This window comes from Dendrobates tinctorius, unplaced genomic scaffold, assembly GCF_039654945.1.
Source record: "Dendrobates tinctorius isolate UK_male_01 unplaced genomic scaffold, ASM3965494v1 ptg000009l, whole genome shotgun sequence".
Classification (NCBI taxonomy): domain Eukaryota; kingdom Metazoa; phylum Chordata; class Amphibia; order Anura; family Dendrobatidae; genus Dendrobates; species Dendrobates tinctorius.
In genome coordinates this window covers 9,745,719-9,765,413 of record NW_027361677.1, presented here as the reverse complement: position 1 = coordinate 9,765,413, position 19,695 = coordinate 9,745,719, and the positions used below count along the sequence as shown (strand labels likewise).

General features: G+C 41.6%; 1 protein-coding gene across 10 annotated transcripts in view; it reads left to right on the top strand.

The window, feature by feature from the left end:
• Positions 1 to 19,695, top strand: part of WWOX (WW domain containing oxidoreductase) — a 1,101,136-nt gene that overhangs the window by 271,118 nt on the left and 810,323 nt on the right. Inside the window, exon 7 of one of the 10 annotated variants that reach the window (XM_073582727.1) lies at positions 15,992 to 16,210. The exons of the other annotated variants lie outside the window; for them this stretch is intronic. Within the exon in view, the coding sequence (XP_073438828.1) occupies positions 15,992 to 16,009 (18 nt within the window). The 3' untranslated portion in view covers positions 16,010 to 16,210. Of the gene's footprint in view, positions 1 to 15,991; positions 16,211 to 19,695 lie in introns of those variants that run through there. 10 annotated transcript variants of the gene reach the window in all.

Below are 19,695 nucleotides of genomic sequence, written 5' to 3'. Positions count from 1 at the left end.
CTGATGACAGCTTCTTTAGTGGGTGCCATGGTAAGGATTTGTGAAAAAATAACAGGTTCTAGTCTTGAAATAACATCTTTGAAATAAAAAAGAAAAATTAAAGAATAAAGAAAAGAAAATCTCTCTTTTTATTTTTCAGAATTGGACTTATGGCAAAAAGTGGTATAAAATATATAAACAAAAACAAAACCCACAAACATAATATAACATCACCAGCCCTGTAGCAATGGTTCTTAGACATCAATTATTTTAGTATCCGCTGCAGCCGATCATTAGCCTTGCTGGCAAATACTGATTAGACACATGAATGATGGACATGACGTAATTGTTGCAAGACTGGCAAGAACCACAGGAGGAGGTTCATAGGAACCGGGGGGATAGAATAGGTGAGCAATATTTATTATTATTATTCTTACATTTCCTGACATTTAAAATTCCAGACATTCCTTATAACAAAATGGTTCCTATTTTACCTACTTTGGCTATAGAATTGAAAAGCCCATTTTTCTTTCCTTATTATTGGCCATTTTAGATAGGAGGGGCTGACTGTAGCGTTCTTCAATGGGATGATGTCTAGAGAAATGCCCTACTTCCTCCTTATCCATTCCATTTTTGAGTTTCCCCCTTTGGTATAAAGGATCATCGCTTTGTCCATTACCTCTAGCATTCAACAATTTCTGCCCCGATAAATGAGAATTTTGTATTTTAGTAGAACAACCTTTCTCGATTCAGGGATGTTCTCTTTCTAAACCAATATTGCATTTTGACTGTTAAACGTGCAGTCGACTCGTAGACTCTTACCTCGAATTTGGAAGTCTATGCTTCATGTTTTATGGGCTCAAATGAGTCATTTTTACTACGTGCAGACATAATTAAATCGAATTGTAAATCATCGACTCAACAAGCAGAAAGGTGGCATTACTTTTGTCTCGGATCGGAATATATTTTGTCAGAAGTTCACAGCTGGGATTCTTAAATGAGAATATTTGAACATAAATATACAATCCCGCTTATTTTTTTTTCTCGAGAAGCTGTGCACCTTGAAATCTGGAACAAAAATAAATTCACACTGTGATGGCATTACTCATTCTGCTGAGAGTTCACAGTCAAGAGGTTAAGGATCCGTAAATTGGTGGCTATGTATCGGCACTCTGGTCCCCTACATACTACATTTATTAAGGAAGCTGAAGGCTCGTCTTTGAAATTGGGCAAAAATGTTGTTTCCTACCCCCTCCCTCTACAAAGTAATATATACAAATCCATCCACCATGCAAAGTAAGTTTGCTGGCAAAATAGTATGAAAGATCGCTGGAGGCGCTTCCACTCCCAACACCTGTGACAAATTCACTGACACATCCCCCTGGCTTCCATGAATCAGAATAGACTTTATTAGAAGATTTCAACCCAAAATGTAAAAATGTCCATATACTTTATTGTAAATTACCAGGTTGAAGAGTGTTTTGTTCTTTTTATTTTATTTTTTTGCAAAAAATGTCTACTGGTCACTGCAAACATTTTTTTTTCAAAATGACTAGAATTGGCTCCATATTGGTTATCACATGTTTCATTAGTTTGGTAAATCGATAAAACGTTAACACCCTTGCAAAGTCTGATAACCACTATGACGGAATTTCCCGCTGTTGCAAAAATGGTCACTTTGACTGTTACTTTCTATTTTCTGAAAGTATGTCCGATTTTAGAGAATTAGAAGATACAAAGTGGTGCATATGCTGGAGTTCCCTCAAATTCCTTGAGCAAAAAAAGATGTAATATTTGACGGAGTTGTCTCCTCTTAAAACAACTTTGGGCTCTAAGACTGGGGTCCACCTCTCGGAACATCTATTGCTGTGACAGTCCATCTATATTACATGAAAGGCCAGCATGTCCACAGCGGACATAGGCAAAAAAACAGTGTCTGGACCCTTTACAGTCCAATATCTCATCATATTGCACAATTCCACCTGCTTTGGAGGTTGAAGTGGCCTCCTTACTTCTTAGGCCACCAACATATTGCACCAATGGTTTGTCCATGTTCCAGAGCATGTTGCAACTACATTTCCCCCAATGGTGCCTTGTTGTCCCAAATCATGGCTGAAAAAGAGATCCCCCTTCATTAGGACTTCACTGTGACGGACTCAGCTTCTGCTGAGACGATTTTTTGAGTGGACCCTCTGGGTCGTGGCACCCACCCACCGAGGGCGAGCTGACCTTGTGAGGAACCATACAGGGAGTGTCAGGGGCAAGTCCAAGGGGGTGAGCCACCACGACTGTTGGGACCAGACGTCCGGCTCAGGGGGACACTATATGAGTGTCTGACGACCAGGTACAAGCAGGAGACAAGACGAAAGTGCAAGGTATCTTCATTAAGACAAATTCAGGATAACACTAGGTGCAAAAACGTTATAAGCAAAACACAGCAAGGTGTGTGCGTGGCACGCCAAGGTCCTTGGCATGGTACGTGCTAGAAGACAAGCCCGGTTACCGGCAAGGACACGATGGCATCGGACTCCGGACAGCTGGCAAGGATCAAGGCATCAGGCTGGAGTCTTCATGCTCACGATCTCTGGCAGTGATGGCAGGTTCCGGGAATCCAGCAGGCCAACCAGGATACAGGCAAGGAGGCACGACAGATCTCCAGGTATGGTGCATGTTAGGGAACACGCCGAGGTCCAAGGCAGGATTCCAGGCAGGGTGCGTGCTAGGCGCACACCAGGGTTCAAAGCAAGGTGCAAGGCAGGGTGCGTGTGTAGGGGACACGCCAGGGTTCAAAGCGAGGTGCAAGGCAAGGTGCGTGTGTAAGGGATATGCCAGGGTTCAAAGTTCAACAAAGAAGACAGAGTGCGTGTGTAGAGACACGCCAAGGTACAAGGCAGAGTCCTGCGCGTGCAGAGAGACATGCCAGGGTCCGAGGCAGGAGACACGCCTCACTGGCCAGTGCACACGGCTGAGACACAAGCACGCGGCACGACTAATGCACAGGAGGCGGGCAAGGAAAAGACAAAGCAAGGAGCGGAATCTAGGCAGAAGCACAGAGCGGTCAGGGCGAGAACAGAGCTAGCAGCGGAGCGTAGGCCGAAGCCCAGAGCCGGGTTAAGGGAGAACCTTGAGACTAGCGTGGAAAATGTGCAAGAGAGCACGATAGGACAGAGTCTAGCAGCGGAGCGTAGGCCGAAGCCCAGAGCCGGGTCAAGGGAGCACCTTGAGACTAGACATGGAAATGTGCAAGAGAGCACCATGGGACAGAGTATGGAAAACCAGGCAGAGACAAGAAACATGAGAAGCACTACAAGGCTCAGAATAGCAAAGACCAGACATGGAGAAACAGGCAAAGGCAGAGATCAGCGGAAGTACTACAAGGCAAAGCAAGGCAAGGACAAACATGGCACGAGAGACAACACAAGACATGGCACGAGACAAGAGGCAGAGTACAAGCAGAGCGTGTGCAGAGACGTACGACAGGGCAGAGTGCAGGGGCACAGAATACAGGGAGCGACCGAGCAGACCATGCAGGGAAGCAATACGGTAATCAGGCCCCGACCATAGGAATGGGCGGTCTGATATAGCACCATAGCACCTGCAGTTCCGGGTCAGGGTCAGGGAAGGACTTCCGATTCAGATTCTCCAGGATCATAGAGAGCGTTGCTAGGTCAGACTGGGCTGAACCATAGAGAAGGTCACATGATCAGGGGTTCCAGGAATACAGAGGATTTCAGAATCAAAGCAGAGATGGATGGTTACCTAGCAACGGCGTGCACACCGCTCCAGGGGTCATGCGGCATAACAGACATGGCGGGCATGACATTCACTCTTTGATCCATGGGGGAGAACTCCCATCTTGTGGTATGTTCACATGGAGGTTTTTTTACACTGTTTCTTATGCAGATTCCACAGCAAAACCCACCTTAAAAAGCCACTTCAAATCTTGTAACAAGCTTCACATCCATTTGCAAGCAGAAATGCACCTATAGTGCACATACCGCATCCGCTTTGTGCATTTTAAACACGTGTTAGAAAAGCATCATGTAAATTAGATTTTTGCAACAGAAACGTACCAAAGAACACTCTATTATTAAGCTTCATATTATAATTAAAGAATAGGTTAAAAAAAACACATGGGAAAAACACTTACAAAAATCATCTAAACGTTAAAAAACATATGTTCTTACAAAAAAAAACACTGACCCACAATTCATTTTTGCATTAGCGTCAGTTTTCTGTCTAGTTTTATGGATTCTCCCGTTTTTAATTTGCGTCCAATTCTTCTTGAGGTTTGCGTCGCTTTTTCAAATTATATTTTACAGGGAAAAATGCAAAGTACTACATCTGGGCAATAAAAATGAAAAAAGCATATACAGAATGGGAGGAATAGGCCTAAGCAACAGCACATGTGAAAAAGACTTGGGTATACTAATAGATCACAGACTGAATATGAGTCAACAGTGTGATGCAGCAGCAAAAAAGGCAAATGCAATTCTAGGATGTATTAACAGAAGCATACAGTCTAGATCACGTGAAGTCATTATTTCCCTCTGCTCCTCTTTGGTCAGACCTCATCTGGAATATTGTGTCCAGTTTTGGGCACCACATTTTAAAAAAGACATCAACAAACTGGAGCAAGTTCAGAAAAGAGCAACCAGAATGGTGACCGGTCTGCAAACCCTGTCTTATGAGGAAAGGTTGCAGGATTTGGGATTGTTTAGTTTGCAAAAGAGAAGACTGAGAGGAGACTTAATAGCTGTCTGCAAATATCTAAAGGGCTGTCACATTGTAGAAGGATCATCTTTATTCTCATTTGCACAAGGAAAGACTAGAAGCAATGGGATGAAACTGAATGGGAGGAGACACAGATTAGATATTAGAAAAAACTTTTTGACAGTTAGAGTGATCAATGAGTGGAACAAGCTGCCACGAGAAGAGGTGAGTTCTCCTTCAATGGAAGTCTTCAAACAGAGGCTGGACAGACATCTGTCTGGGATTATTTAACGAATCCTGCTTTGAGCAGGGGGTTGGACCAGATGGCCCAGGAGGTCCCTTCCAACTCTACGATTCTATGATTCTAACTGTTCACATATGTTTTTTCTTATGTTCACCTTTGAGGGCATAGTTTGAGATTTCCTGATGTTTTCACCAGACGCCCAAGACAGCAAGCCGTAGACCCAAATCTGGGACTGTCCCTCTTTATCTGGGACAGTTGGGACCATTGATGAGTGGTTTGACTGACAGGACTCTGGTCCAGCATCTAGATTAGTGCTATTTGGCTGCTGGTCAGGAGGCCGCAAATCTCTCACCTTCTGACATCCTCGGTGCGGCTTTTGATTAGCCCGTGCTGGTACAGCATCATGTGTGCAGCTCATGTCTAGTTGGGAATTAGGATTAATTTTTTGTTCATTCATAGTCTTATCAGCTTTTTCATCTCTTTATGCAAGCTTCACTATATCATGTCTTGCTTTTTTGTGCCTGTAGGGCTGTGTTCACATATTGCATAAATTCTGTGTTTTTTGTTTTCTTCTCTAAATTACCCAGTAGCAAATGTTATCACAGTGTAGCAACTCACTCAAGAAAAAAAAGGTAAAACACTAAAAACTGCAACTGACCCTGCTGGTTCCTGCACAGATTAAAGATCCTGACCCCTCAGTCCCTAGTGGTTACTTCATGAGCTGAGATAGCCATAATCACAGACTAGACGATGTCAGCTTGGAGCTATGCTGCCTGAAAGGCCGTTGAGCGCGTCACATGCTCCTAAGGACAGAGTAGAGTGTAAATTACCTACAGAAGGGAAACTGTGCTGAAATAGATAGAGATCCTAGAGTGAGTAAAACAAACCACGAAATGCAAAATAAAGGATTAAGTACGTACTGTTAGAGAATATGCTGTCCACTTCCTAAAAAGAAACAGAAGATAGATGCAGGGTAAAAAACATAAACCGGAAAGAGATAACCCCTAGGTGGTCTGTCACTCCCTGGCTTAAACTACAGTATGGCTGGACATCCAAATGAGACTATCACCAGCTGGTAAAAAGTTTATCAAGCCGCACCTGAACGGTGATAGGACAGATAAATGAGTTAATGAAAACACCTGTTACCCTTAAAAGACTGAAGCAAGGATAACAGAAACTAAACACCCAGAGACAAGGTGTATATGCTGTGGCTTGGCGGTCACAGAAGCCTACCACAAAGCACAGGTGCAAGTGTTCGAACCCAGAAGCATAACAGCAATATTGTATGGTCATTGCATTTTTACAATAGTTGGGAGCTATAACTATACTATGTTTTCCCGAAGCCCCTCGTTATATCTAAAAATGGAGACTTACTTAGCCTCAATATTGCATTACATTTATTTGAGTGTCCTCTGTATCCCATGTCTTCCCCTTTTTCTTTTCATCTCCCATTTGATTCTCGTTATATTTCCTGTTTTACCTTGCCATCATTTGTAGATTTGTAGCAGCACCTCATCTTGGTTTAGAGCTTGACCCAATAGCGGCTTCTATGGTATCCTGGCAGGTAGATCAGTGGGTACACCAGTTTTCCTTTCACACTCTGTATTCACATCTGTCGCAAGCTCAAGATAAAAAAAAAAGTCTGTTGGGTGTTAAGGAATATTTCAGAACTACAGCTGTGAATTATTTATCCCGTTTCCCTAAGATTCCTAACGCAACACTTGTGTCCTTAGAAAGCATTCCTGAATTCAGACGGATCGTGACCTGATGTTCTCCAACTTCCTTTCCTGCTGCCAATTTCAGTCATGTCAGACTAACATTTGGTTTCTCATAAATCAATAAGGTTACACACACAGAAATGTAATAAGACCATGTAGAGAAGAGATAACTGCGTCTTCAAAGAGTGATCACCCGAACTTATCCAAACAAGATGGTGATTGTTATAGGGATGCTGCCATGTGATTCATGTTGCCCCAACCACGTGCAGTTGAGGATGGGTTTCGTTTTACAAATAACTTTGTTTAACTCTGAAACAATGCTACATTTCAGAGTAGAAAAAAAAGAAAAGAGAAGCCAGCGTTGCCAAGGTCAGAACGCATAACATAAAGTGCATTTGCATATAACATCTAACTGTATTCAAAATGAGATATTTAGCAAAAAAATTGATCAATTCAATTGAGCCACCCCGCCGCGCCAAGGCAATCTCATGTGGGGGGTCCTACTCTACGTTTTTAATAAACACTGTGCCATTACGGCCTCCTTGATACATTAAAAGCAAGACCACTTTAAATGCAATCCGTACCTGAACATTTCTGGATTGCTCCCATGATGCCAGAAAAGGCAAGTGCGGATGAAGGCCAACCAGGTCTGAATGCAGACGTGTCAGGTTTAGCCTCCACACATTGCCTGACCAGCAAGCATAGATGAAGGGCAATGCAGGTTCAGATACAGGTGCACAATTAAATACAGCTTGGGGCAGGGTGGGGCTGCTGTGTATGTGTGCACAGCAGCCTAGTGGTCTTGCTTTTAAAGTATCTAGGAGGCCGTAATGGCACAGTGTTTATTAAAAACGTAGAGTAGGACCCCCCACATGAGATTGCCTTGGCGCGGCGGGGTGGCTCAATTGAATTGATCAATTTTTTTGCTAAATATCTCATTTTTAATACAGTTAGATGTTATGTGCAAATGCACTTTATGTTATGCGTTCTGACCTTGGCAACCCTGGCTTCTCTTTTCTTTTTTTGTACATTGGTATGTGGCTGACCACCACTGTTGCCGTGCGCGCTGGGTTGTGTTCGCCATTTTTTCTGTGTTCACTGTGATGGATCTAGGCTGCTGTGCACACATACACAGCAGCCCCACCCTGCCCCAAGCTGTATTTAATTGTGCACCGGTATCTGAACCTGCATTGCCCTTCATCTATGCTTGCTGGTCAGTCAATGTGTGGAGGCTAAAACCTGACACGTCTGTATTCAGACCTGGTTGGCCTTCATCCACACTTGCCTTTTCTGGCATCATGGGAGCGATCCAGAAATGCTCAGGTACGGATTGTATTTAAAGTGGTCTTGCTTTTAAAGTATCTAGGAGGCCGTAATGGCACAGTGTTTATTAAAAACATAGAGTAGGACCCCCCACATGAGATTGCCTTGGCGCGGCGGGGTGGCTCAATTGATTTGATCAATTTTTTTGCTAAATATCTCATTTTGAATACAGTTAGATGTTATGTGCAAATGCACTTTGTTATGCGTTCTGACCTTGGCAACGCTGGCTTCTCTTTTCTTTTTTTGTACATTGGTATGTGGCTGACCACCACTGTTGCCGTGCGCGCTGGGTTGTGTTCGCCATTTTTTCTGTGTTCACTGTGATGGATCTAGGCTGCTGTGCACACATACACAGCAGCCCCACCCTGCCCCAAGCTGTATTTAATTGTGCACCTGTATCTGAACCTGCATTGCCCTTCATCTATGCTTGCTGGTCAGGCAATGTGTGGAGGCTAAAACCTGACACGTCTGTATTCAGACCTGGTTGGCCTTCATCCGCACTTGCCTTTTCTGGCATCATGGGAGCGATCCAGAAATGCTCAGGTACGGATTGTATTTAAAGTGGTCTTGCTTTTAAAGTATCTAGGAGGCCGTAATGGCACAGTGTTTATTAAAAACGTAGAGTAGGACCCCCCACATGAGATTGCCTTGGCGCGGCGGGGTGGCTCAATTGAATTGATCAATTTTTTTGCTAAATATCTCATTTTGAATACAGTTAGATGTTATGTGCAAATGCACTTTATGTTATGCGTTCTGACCTTGGCAACGCTGGCTTCTCTTTTCTTTTTTTATTTCAGAGTAGAGACCCAGGCGACCCGGGACGGAGTGACTAAGATGACTAGTCACTGAGGCAAGCCCGCACGGGCTTCTCTCCACCTCCCGCCATGATAATTGATCGTTCTCACAGCTTGAATCATGGATAAGTTTTTTTCTCCAAATATCCATATTTTACTCTTTGGAGTTGCAGCCAAGCCAGACCGGAAGCCCAGGATGATAGGACTGAGATGACTAGTCATTGAGTCAATTTTCTCTTGCTTCTTCCCACCTGACTCTGTCTGATTCATCTCACTTTCCGTATACATGCATAGGGAGAGACCTGTCAATCATGCCTAGCCGGGGCGGGGATAAGTTAAAACTGGCCCACTTTGGTGATCGTTCATCTCAGTCACTTCGATCCAGGTTCCCCATGTGTTATCTCTGAAAAGCCACAGATATTCTTCGTGAAGAATGGATATATATAATAAGGGAACCTGTCCCTAAATACGTATAACTTACAACACAGAACATTATTTGCTTTGGCAGCACATCATCAGTGCTTTGCGTGAAGGGGGCTGACTGAGAAAAGAATTGAGTTAAGCAAGTGAGCCAGCCCCCTTCACCACAATGCTGATGATACATGAACTCTGTCTTGTATCGATCACATGGCTTGAAAGTGACCACACTAATATCGGAAGATTAGGGCAACGTTGTATTACAAATGCACAAATAAGTTACAGTACCGTATTCGAAACTTTATCCGGAATTAGAGTTGTGCAAAATGATTACCAGGGCCTGGTCCAGTAGCCATGTCACTAATCTGCGACAGCCGTAAAGTACTGCAATTACTAATTGTTATAGAATTAGTTATTATGATTTATTATTATTATTATTATTATTATTATTATTATTATTATTATTATTATTATTATTATTATTATTATTATTATTATATTATTTTATATTGGTATTTATTTTTATTAATAATACTACTATTATTATTATTATTATTATTAATGTTTTGTATATTAGTATTTATTATTTTTATTCATAATACTACATTTTTTATATTATATTATTATTTTATATTGTTTTTATTCATACTACAATTGTTATATTATTATTATATATTAGTATTTATTTTTATTCATAATACTACAATTTTTATTATAATTGTTATTATATTATTTTTTTATATTCATATTTATTATTTGTATTCATAATGCTAAATTTATTAATATAATTATATTATTTTATTTATTATTTTATTAATACTAAATGTTATTGTACAATAATTGTTATTGTATTTATTATTTTATTAATAATACTACAGTTTTTATTATATTATTATTTTGTTATTTTTATTAATAATACAATTATTATTTTTTATATATATTCATTGCTTCTAATTTGCCATTTAAATTCAGATGTAAGAAAATTGCATTGATCAATACGGTGCATATTAACCAGGAGTGGTGGGCTTGTTTCAGACACGCATTCGACCTTGCCTGCGTCCTCCTGGGTCAGATCTATCAAAATGACAGAATTTGGTGCTCAACATGAGAAGAAAAATTTACATTTGCATCAAGTCTGACATTTGATGCCGTTCTCTCAGGGACAGTTATTTGAAGCACCTGAGTTTGGTGTTGAGGACGTATAGTGCACGTTGCCGGCAGATCTTAGCACACTATATGTAGACTATTTTAGATTATAGGGGGTTTAGAAATTTTTATTTTTTTTTTGCAAAATATATAAAAAAATAAATAAAAGTATTATTGGCTAGTCTATGTTAATAGGCGCTCATGACTTTTTTTTCCCATTTCACTTTGGACAGTACATTTTATGATTTATGTTACATATATTTGACAACGGTTTATTCATATCATTTACTTAGTGGTTTTTCGATTTTCTTTGCGTTTTAAAACATAACTGTAAGGCTAGTTTCACATTTGCGGATGGAGGAGCTGCGGAGGGATATGGACTTCACACCCACTGCTGCACCTCCTCCGGTCAGCTCCGCCTACGTCCGCATTTGGCCTGCGTACCCTATCTTTAGCATTGGGTACGTAGGCCATGCGGATGTATGCGGATGCCTCCACATGCATCGTTTTGACGATGCGGCTACCGCATCAAAATTCCAACTTGTTGCGTTCGACTCTTGTAGTCGCACCATCAGAACGACGCATGCGGAGGCATCCGCATACATCCGCACGGCCTGCATACCCAATGCTAAAGAAAGGGTACGCAGGCCACATGCAGACGTAGGCGGAGCTGATCGGAGGAGGTGCGGCAGTGGGCGGAGCTTCACAGACGAAGTCCGCATTCCTCCGCAGCTCCTCCATCCGCAAATGTGAAACCAGCCTAAGGCCTGAATATTGAGCAAATTCTTCTCTTAAATACATTTATCAACTTCCGATACATAATGATTTGGCCCACTTTGATCCTCAATGCCTCACCCAACCTTTTTACAGTGGTGGCAGTGTTTTTGAAAGAAGGCAGCCATGTATTCCTTATCACTTGAAGTTCTCCTGTGCCAAAAATGCTCGGAATCCTTCTCAATGATCCAGGCTAGAAATCTACTACAACAAATGGCTCTCATTATAGCAAATGGCTAAGTCTAGATAGGACTACTGTACCAATGTATAAAACACACCGCTGTACAGATATGTTCTTCCTTACCTTTCCTCTTGACTCTATGTATCTCAGGAGAAGGGAGGCAAGACGACCAGCTTGTTAGAAAAAAAACAACAAGATTTTTTGATACTCTACTGGGAGATGTCATGCTATACATGGCAACCCAGTAGTTGTGATGAGAGTTTGTCTAGTGGGGGTTTTGCTAGCATGTCGCGATAATGTATTGAATTTTGCAATTGCAGTTGTGGATAAGTTTGTGAAGGTGGTTGTCCACTTTGGAGAGGTCTCCACAGGGTAAGGTTCCCATTGTGGTCCCATATCTCTGTGGGAACCCAGAGTTGTGCATTCTACATCCTATTCTTCTTATGTTATATCAGTTGAAATTAACGTGTTAGTCCAATAAAAATAAGTTATTACCTATCGGTGGGATAGGTATAACTTTCTGATAGGTAGAAGTGGACCTGTACTGATCGGCAAATGGATAATTTTCTCTAATCCCCTTACAAAATGTAGTGGCAGGTCGGCTACCCGGTTGCCACTCCATTTGTTCTCTATAGGGCAGCCAGAAAAAGCAGTGCGAAGCGTTCGGCTTTCGTATAGAGAATAAATGGATTAACAGCTGAGCATATCGAACGGGGGATACTAGCGCCCGGTTCTGATGATCGCCCCAGTGGTTGAAGCCCCACTGATGAGTAAGTTCTCACCCATCGTTCAGATACTATCCTGTGGATAGGCGAAACTTGTTTTCATCAGACAAGTCCTTCAACTTTTATAGCGCATCTCAGATAATTATTTGTAAATCAGTTCGCTTTTACTGTGCGCTAAGCCAACCAATTTGTCAGTGGTTATGCCAGAAATCTGGGGTAAAACACTTGGAAAAGTAAAAAAATTTTTGCACGACTAGAGGTTGCACAAATATTTTTTAATTTCTGGTGTTTTCATTCCAGTGTCTGACAACTTTGCCAAATTGGGTAGAGGAGGGATGGGGACTGGCAACATCTGCTTGTCTACTTCATGACAAGCTGTGGCATACCTTAATCCACAAATTTTACTTCAATCAGGAACTGGAGTAAGATTTGTGATGAGACGCACACCAATTTTAAGATGTGCCTCAATCATTAAGAGCTGTGCGCCTCTTAATGAATAAGGCTCCTCTTACTCTAGCACGCACCCTCATCCAGACTGCCGTGAACAATGCCAAGTCTTGACGGATCGGGATTGAAGTCCTCTAAAGTGTTTGTCAGTTTTTGGTATTTATAAAGGTAATTGTTATTGGAAAGAAAAGCTTGATTCTTGTGTGAGGGCTTCATCTGGTATTGCAGTTTTTTTTAATGCCCTTCAGCTTGATCTCGAGCCATGGCGACTTGATGGAGGAACGATCTATAGGGAGATCAGTCTTGTGCAAGCCTAGATAGATCCACCAGGGTCTTCTCTTGATAGTATCAAGCTATCAGGTTGCTGATCTTCCTCTTCGCCTTGTTCCTGTCAGAAGTGTTTCAGGTCCTCCTGGGATCTGGGGTTAGGCGATCTTTACCTACTGTGAATCTCAGATCTTCCATTAAGCCTGTGTGTTTTGTTCCTAATATTAAATGGACTTTGTTTCCTTTGGCGCTGAAGAGTTTGATGACTCTTTGTATGCTGGTTAGAGACATGCAGCTCCATCTTACAACTGCTCCTGACATGCTCGTTTTATCTCTCTATAAAACCTGGCCAGACCTTCTTATCCCTGTCTATGAAAGTTTTACTTCCTGACTTGCTGGAGTTAGTGTGCTGAAGTTGGAGTTTGTAGATGCTGCTGGAAATTGTTGTTTGCTTATTTTGGGTGTATGCTTTCTCCATTATCCTATTCCCATTTGGTTTGTACCTTCCTATCCTTCCATTTATTCCTCTCCACCCTTGCTGAGTGTTTTTGTATGTAAGTTGCTTATTGTTATCCCTGTTTGTCTTACGTGTATCTATTAAATTTTTTGCGATGTCCTAATGGCCACATTTTTCTGATTTATTGCATCCTTCTGGCGGCATCCATTGGTTTTATAATTCATGGCAATCTTTAGACAGCTGGAAACCCTTCAAGTAAATGCATCCTACTGTAGATATCTCATTAAATAAACTCTTCATTCTTTTTTACTCATTGTTTCTAGTCCAATTGTTTGTGCTCTTAGGCGTTCCCCATTTACCAGGACTGTCGACTTTATAGATTAGGTTTTCTATATTCGGTTGCCAAAGTTATCCTCCTTTAAAGGATTGGGCCGTTGAATAAATAGATTTGTAAATAAGGTGGCAAGCCCTCAGATGTCTGGACCACCATTTACAATCGCGCCACTATTAGCGCGTTTGATAAATTTCAATCTTGTCATTAAGTGAAGGAGCCGTCGCTTCTTCCCGCGCCGCGTAACAGTTATTTGATTAGATGCCGCATTTGCCAGGTTTATTTTTTTTTTTTTTGAGAGTCTGCTTCACTGTAGCCATTGTATGATTAAATATTGAGAGTATTGCTTTTCCAATTGTTCTATTGCAGGATTTAATGAGCGCAATTAAATGGAAAAATTGCCTTTTTAAGTGATGATAGTCCATTAGTGTCTATGCCTGTTCCCGAAAAGAAAAGGAGCAAATTATGGGAATGATAAATGAGTCAAAGTTACCACAGTGATGGAGAGGTGTGATTTCCTTCCACATAATCTTCAATTAGTGATCTTTCTAAGAGGATGTTTTTCAAAAGGGTAATAGAGAGGTAATGAGATCAGAAGGAGGTCAAACCCGGCCTTCTTCGTTTGGCAGCTTGATTAATTTATTTCTCCTCCTTGTACATTGCTCTGGGGGTCTTTTGTAACCCATGAGTTTGATTCCCCGCGAATGAACTTGGAGTGATTGCTTGCATCAGCCATTTGGGTGTCATTTAACTGTGCAATTGCTGAAGGTCTCCGGTACTTTTTCACCTATAGATTCTCTAGCTTCTATACTATGGCCCTTCAGAAAGATCGTACATAAGTTAAAAAGGTTGTCCAAGGATTATCAGTTATCCCATGTCCATAGGATAAGGGAAAAGTTTCTGACCTCTGGGGATTCCATCTCTGGAATATTCTTGAGAGAACTTGACATGTCAAACTGGAGTAGAGGTAAAGCATTTGCTCAGTTCGGCCGGAAGCGCTATAGACAATGAATGGAGCAGAGGTGCGCATGCGCGACCACCACAGAGGTGTAACGTGGCACGGGCTAGTAGCCGTGGGCAAGGTACTCATCTCTTGTGCCTGAGCATGATACGTGAAGGTGGCAGTCCTGGCTGGGTGTGTGGACTTGTGCTATGGGGGCGCTTTGCCCTTGCAGGCCGCATGTTACCGATGACTTTGACTGGCCATTACCAGATGCTTGACAGTTCAATGAAGGCGACCACCAGTCAAAAATAAACTTTTACTCAACTATAACTTGGTAGGAATTATACCCAGTAAATAGCGGGTACACAACTTTATGAACGGTTCCTTCACAATACAGAGCATTTTTTCACGCAGACACACTGTTATAGTTCCTTCCTTTTTACTCGGTCCTTCGCTATCTTCACTCAACTTCACCACAACCCAGCTCAGTGCTACACTACTACTCAGTACTCAGTTAGCAAGAGTCCTATTCTTAACCCACGGTTCTACGTCTTCTTTCCCCTCTAGGGAACTAACTTACTTAACTTCTCTCCTACTGACTCTTTGGAACTGCCGATTGGGTCACTCTCTTTGTCTCACTCTGTCCCGTCTTGGCCCATTACCTCTTGGAGTTATAAACTCCGAGCCGTACTGCTAGGCTTCCTTTCCCAGGACCCATCTCCAGTCGATCACTCTGCCTTTCGGCGACTTCTCTCCTTTCCACTAGGATCTCGCTATCTTCTGTCAGTCTCCTTTCACATTAGGGACACCCAAATCATGCGACTCTACTGACTGAACAGACCTTACGTCTGCTTTGCACTCTTTGCCCTATCTGATGCTCTGACGGGAAACTGTCTCTGTCCCTTCACCTTAGCCCCTCCCACTCTGGGCTTGTCCCAGACTTTAATTCTATCTCTCCCTACTGTTAGGCGTCACACAATAGCAACATTTTTAATGCATGTAACACTTGTGGTTCAAGGGGTGGTGACATGGGCTATATGTCCATCCCCTGACAGAGGTACGAATGCGTGACACAGCCATAAACTTTATCCTCATTGTCAAAATCACCAGACAACTGTTCTCAAGATTCTTAGAGAAAAAAAAATAACTGGGGACTGTAGGACCCTGTAGTAGGATATCACAAAGGAGAAAATTTCTAGATGTTCTCAGTTACTGAAGAATTGAAAAGGGAAACAACCATATATCCAAATGTTCCCAATAGCTACAAAAAACCATCCTCTATTTCGTTTAAAAATGAACCACTTTCTTTTATATTTAAATAGCAGTTTAACCCCATTCCGTCCACTTCCGCCTCGTAATGCATCCCACCGTGGCCAACTGGGCACATTTAGAGAATTCTTTAAGATCCATGACGTATACCTTTAGCACAGTGTACAATTTATATAATATATTCACAAATGTACATTTCGGTGTAAGGGTCTGTGCACACGTTACACATTTGTTTTGTTATTTGTTGCATTTCTTCCGTGCAGATTTTTCACGAAAAATGAAGAATATCCTAGCAAAAGCGAAGTGAATGAGGTTCCTGAAAATCGCAGAGACAAGTCCGTTTTTCTCGTACGTGAGAAGAACTGACGCCTGAGTGAGGCCTAACGCTGAGAGAAGAGAGGAGGGAACAAATAGTCCTTAGTACCCAGGGCAAGAAATAAAGTTTTCATTTAGTAAGCAAATAAACAATAATATAAATCCAATGCCAAGGTCATCCTATCTTTCATGGAAAAAGTTAACCATTTCGGAGTTTTTGAAAGTCGCCAACTTACTTTTCTAAAGTTGTATGTAGTAACTCCACCGCTGTGTGGATCACGTGCAATATAGGATTATGTACACCCTCACAAAGATTCTTATCCATTCCCATGATATTTGCCTCAACCAAATGCCTCAGTTAAGGAATATGAGGATCCTTTATTATTTTTTTTTAATTTATATATTATATATTCCCTTTATAACAGAATGGTTTTTAACAGGGAGAAATGCAAAGTACATCATCTGGGCAATAAAAATGAAAAAAGCATATACAGAATGGGAGGAATAGGGCTAAGTGACAGCACATGTGAAAAAGACTTGGGTATACTAATAGATCACAGACTGAATATGAGTCAACAGTGTGATGCAGCAGCAAAAAAGGCAAATTCAATTCTAGGATGTATTAACAGAAGCATACAGTCTAGATCACGTGATGTCATTATTTCCCTCTACTCCTCTTTGGTCAGACCTCATCTGGAATATTGTGTCCAGTTTTGGGCACCATATTTTAAAAAAGACATCAACAAACTGGAGCAAGTTCAGAAAAGAGCGACCAGAATGGTGACCGGTCTGCAAACCCTGTCTTATGAGGAAAGGTTGCAGGATTTGGGAATGTTTAGTTTGCAAAAGAGAAGACTGAGAGGAGACTTAATAGCTGTCTACAAATATCTAAAGGGCTGTCACATTGTAGAAGGATCAACTTTATTCTCATTTGCGCAAGGAAAGACTAGAAGCAATGGGATGAAACTGAATGGGAGGAGACACAGATTAGATATTAGAAAAAACTTTTTGACAGTTAGAGTGATCAATGAGTGGAACAGGCTGCCACGAGAAGTGGTGAGTTCTCCTTCAATGGAAGTCTTCAAACAGAGGCTGGACAGACATCTGACTGGGATGATTTAGCGAATCCTGCTTTGAGCAGGGGGTTGGACCAGATGGCCCAGGAGGTCCCTTCCAACTCTACGATTCTATGACTCTATATTACTTTTAATATTGTCCGCTTTAGATTGCATAAATTGCAATATCAGTTAACTGTGACCGAGGTCGTCCCTTCTTTTGATATTTGTAATAGATATCATTTTTTTTTTTACTTATTTTCTTAAAGAAAATTGACTGACTGATGTTGTCAATTATAGTTTTCATGAGATATCTGATACTGACATGTCCAATAAGCACTCCTTCCTTTACATAAAAATGTCACGGTCCTTCCTCAGGCTTATGAAAGCTGCATTTTTCCTTTTACTCCTCAGCTATTTATTTTGGGTAATGATTCTAGGTGTGTGGGCAGGCTGTGGATGGTGTGATGTAAGAGCTCTGCTTTGTGCTGAATCCAATCAGATGTCTCCCCATGCTCCTCTTCTGCAGCTGCATCCCCCTCCTCCCTTGCCTAACATTTATTGTTTCTGGAAGAACTGCAGTACAGACTACCGGAAATAGAGAAGGATGCCACTTTCAAAGTTTTATGTTTTCGTATGCATTACTAATTTTTGCAAACATACGAGGCTATGTGCACACAGCGTCATTTACACGCCAACTCAGCCGCCGAGAGCCAAGCATCTTCAGGAAAATGCCAGCAGTTGTTTTCCGGAGGCAGCTTATTTTCTCTCTGTATGTGAAGGATGACGCTTCTATTAACCGGTTCAAGGCTATGTGCCCACAATCCGGAAGTAGCAGCTCTTTTTACGCAGGTAAATCTGTGTTCTCTGAACCCTGCGGATTTGCCACATTCAGTACATTCTTTTGGTGGAATTTCTGTTGCGGAGGCTAGCATCTCCGCAAGAGAAGTTGACATGCTGCAGTCTTGATAGACGCGCTGCATGTCAGTGTCCGCGGGTGATCTGCAGCAGCTATGCAAGCACAGTGGATGGGATTTCTAGAAATCCCATCCACTATGCTTTCACATCTGGCTCACTGCGGGTTTGACGCTGCATAAATGCGCCGCGTCCTGATCATGGGCACGCCGCGCACTTCCTGATCATGGGCACGCACCCTCAGAGACTGTGAACCTGAAAGCAGATAAAAGAACTGACATAAGACTGAACATGTGCACAGCAATGTCAATTTGACATTGCTGTGCGCCATGTTCATGTTATGATTCACATTTACAGAACTTTTCTATGTGGATTCCAGGCAGAACAAGTTGTTGTGTGCACTTAGACCAGAAGTTTTTGTTACTCTTGCGATCCTGGAATTTTTTGCATTCCGAGTACTTTGCACATTATATCCACATCCTGTATTGGATGCTTTGTTCAAATATTCAGTGGACAGGAAACAAGTTTTGCGGGAAATTTAGAAAAGTTTCTAAAGAGTCAAAAAAGTTCTAAAATAAAAATAACCATTATTTACCTGCTGAATCCTTGCCAGTCCTGCAGGGATATCCTGTTCAGCATTCAAATTACCGCTGCAGCCAAGCATTGGCCTCAGTGATCACATGCAGTGGTGTTTTTTTTAGAAGGCTGATAATGATTATTTATTAGTGATGAGTGAACGTGCTTGGATAAGTTGTTACCTGAGCATGCTCGGGTGCTAATCGAGTGACTTTGGCGTGCTTGAATAATATGCTCGAGTCCCCGAGGCTGCATGTCTCTCGACTGATCGACAGCCGCAACACATGCAGGGATAAAATGGATGCTCAAATAGCAGTGTGAGCATAAATATCAGTATAAGTAATGGTAAAGAGATGGAAAAGCTATGAATCATAAAGATAGCCAGTACATAATTATGATAATATTACTGATATAAGTGCTCATAAATAGATATGAGACCACACAGTATATATAGATGGGGTGACCTAAAAGTCACACTAGAATAGCACAATGAATCAAAGTAAAATACTAACAATAGATCCTAAGATCCATTACCTGTGGCCATGATAAGAAAGGTGTTAGGTCTGTATTTATTTTAATCGTATGAACATATATTTCAACAACATATAAGAATATTGCACCTGCAAACCTGAGAAGACAAAAGCTCCTACTTAAAGAGTGCACTAAAGTACTGAATAATGAAAATCTCCCAATACATCAAAATATCCAAGATGTTAAAATACAGCGACTGAAATCAAGACACCCACCCATCCGAACCGCAATTACCCTGTATGAACATGATTTCAATTTAGAAGAGAAATGGCGAGAACTTTGGGTCAGTGCAGTAGATGGTGAGCTTCAAATGTTTCTTCACTTACAAAATCCACCACCAGGCTTCAATCTACCAAGGAAAACCTGGGTTACTCTGAATCGTATCAGAACAAACTTTGGTATCTGTGCAGATCTTATGCCTAAGTGGGGAAAATCTGACTCTCCTGCCTGTGACTGTGGAGCTGATCGTCAAACAGTTCAGCCCATTGTTGAGGAGTGTCCCCTCAGATCTTATACTGGTGACAAGAATGATTTCTACACTGGAAATGACAATGTTATTATATATATAGAAAACC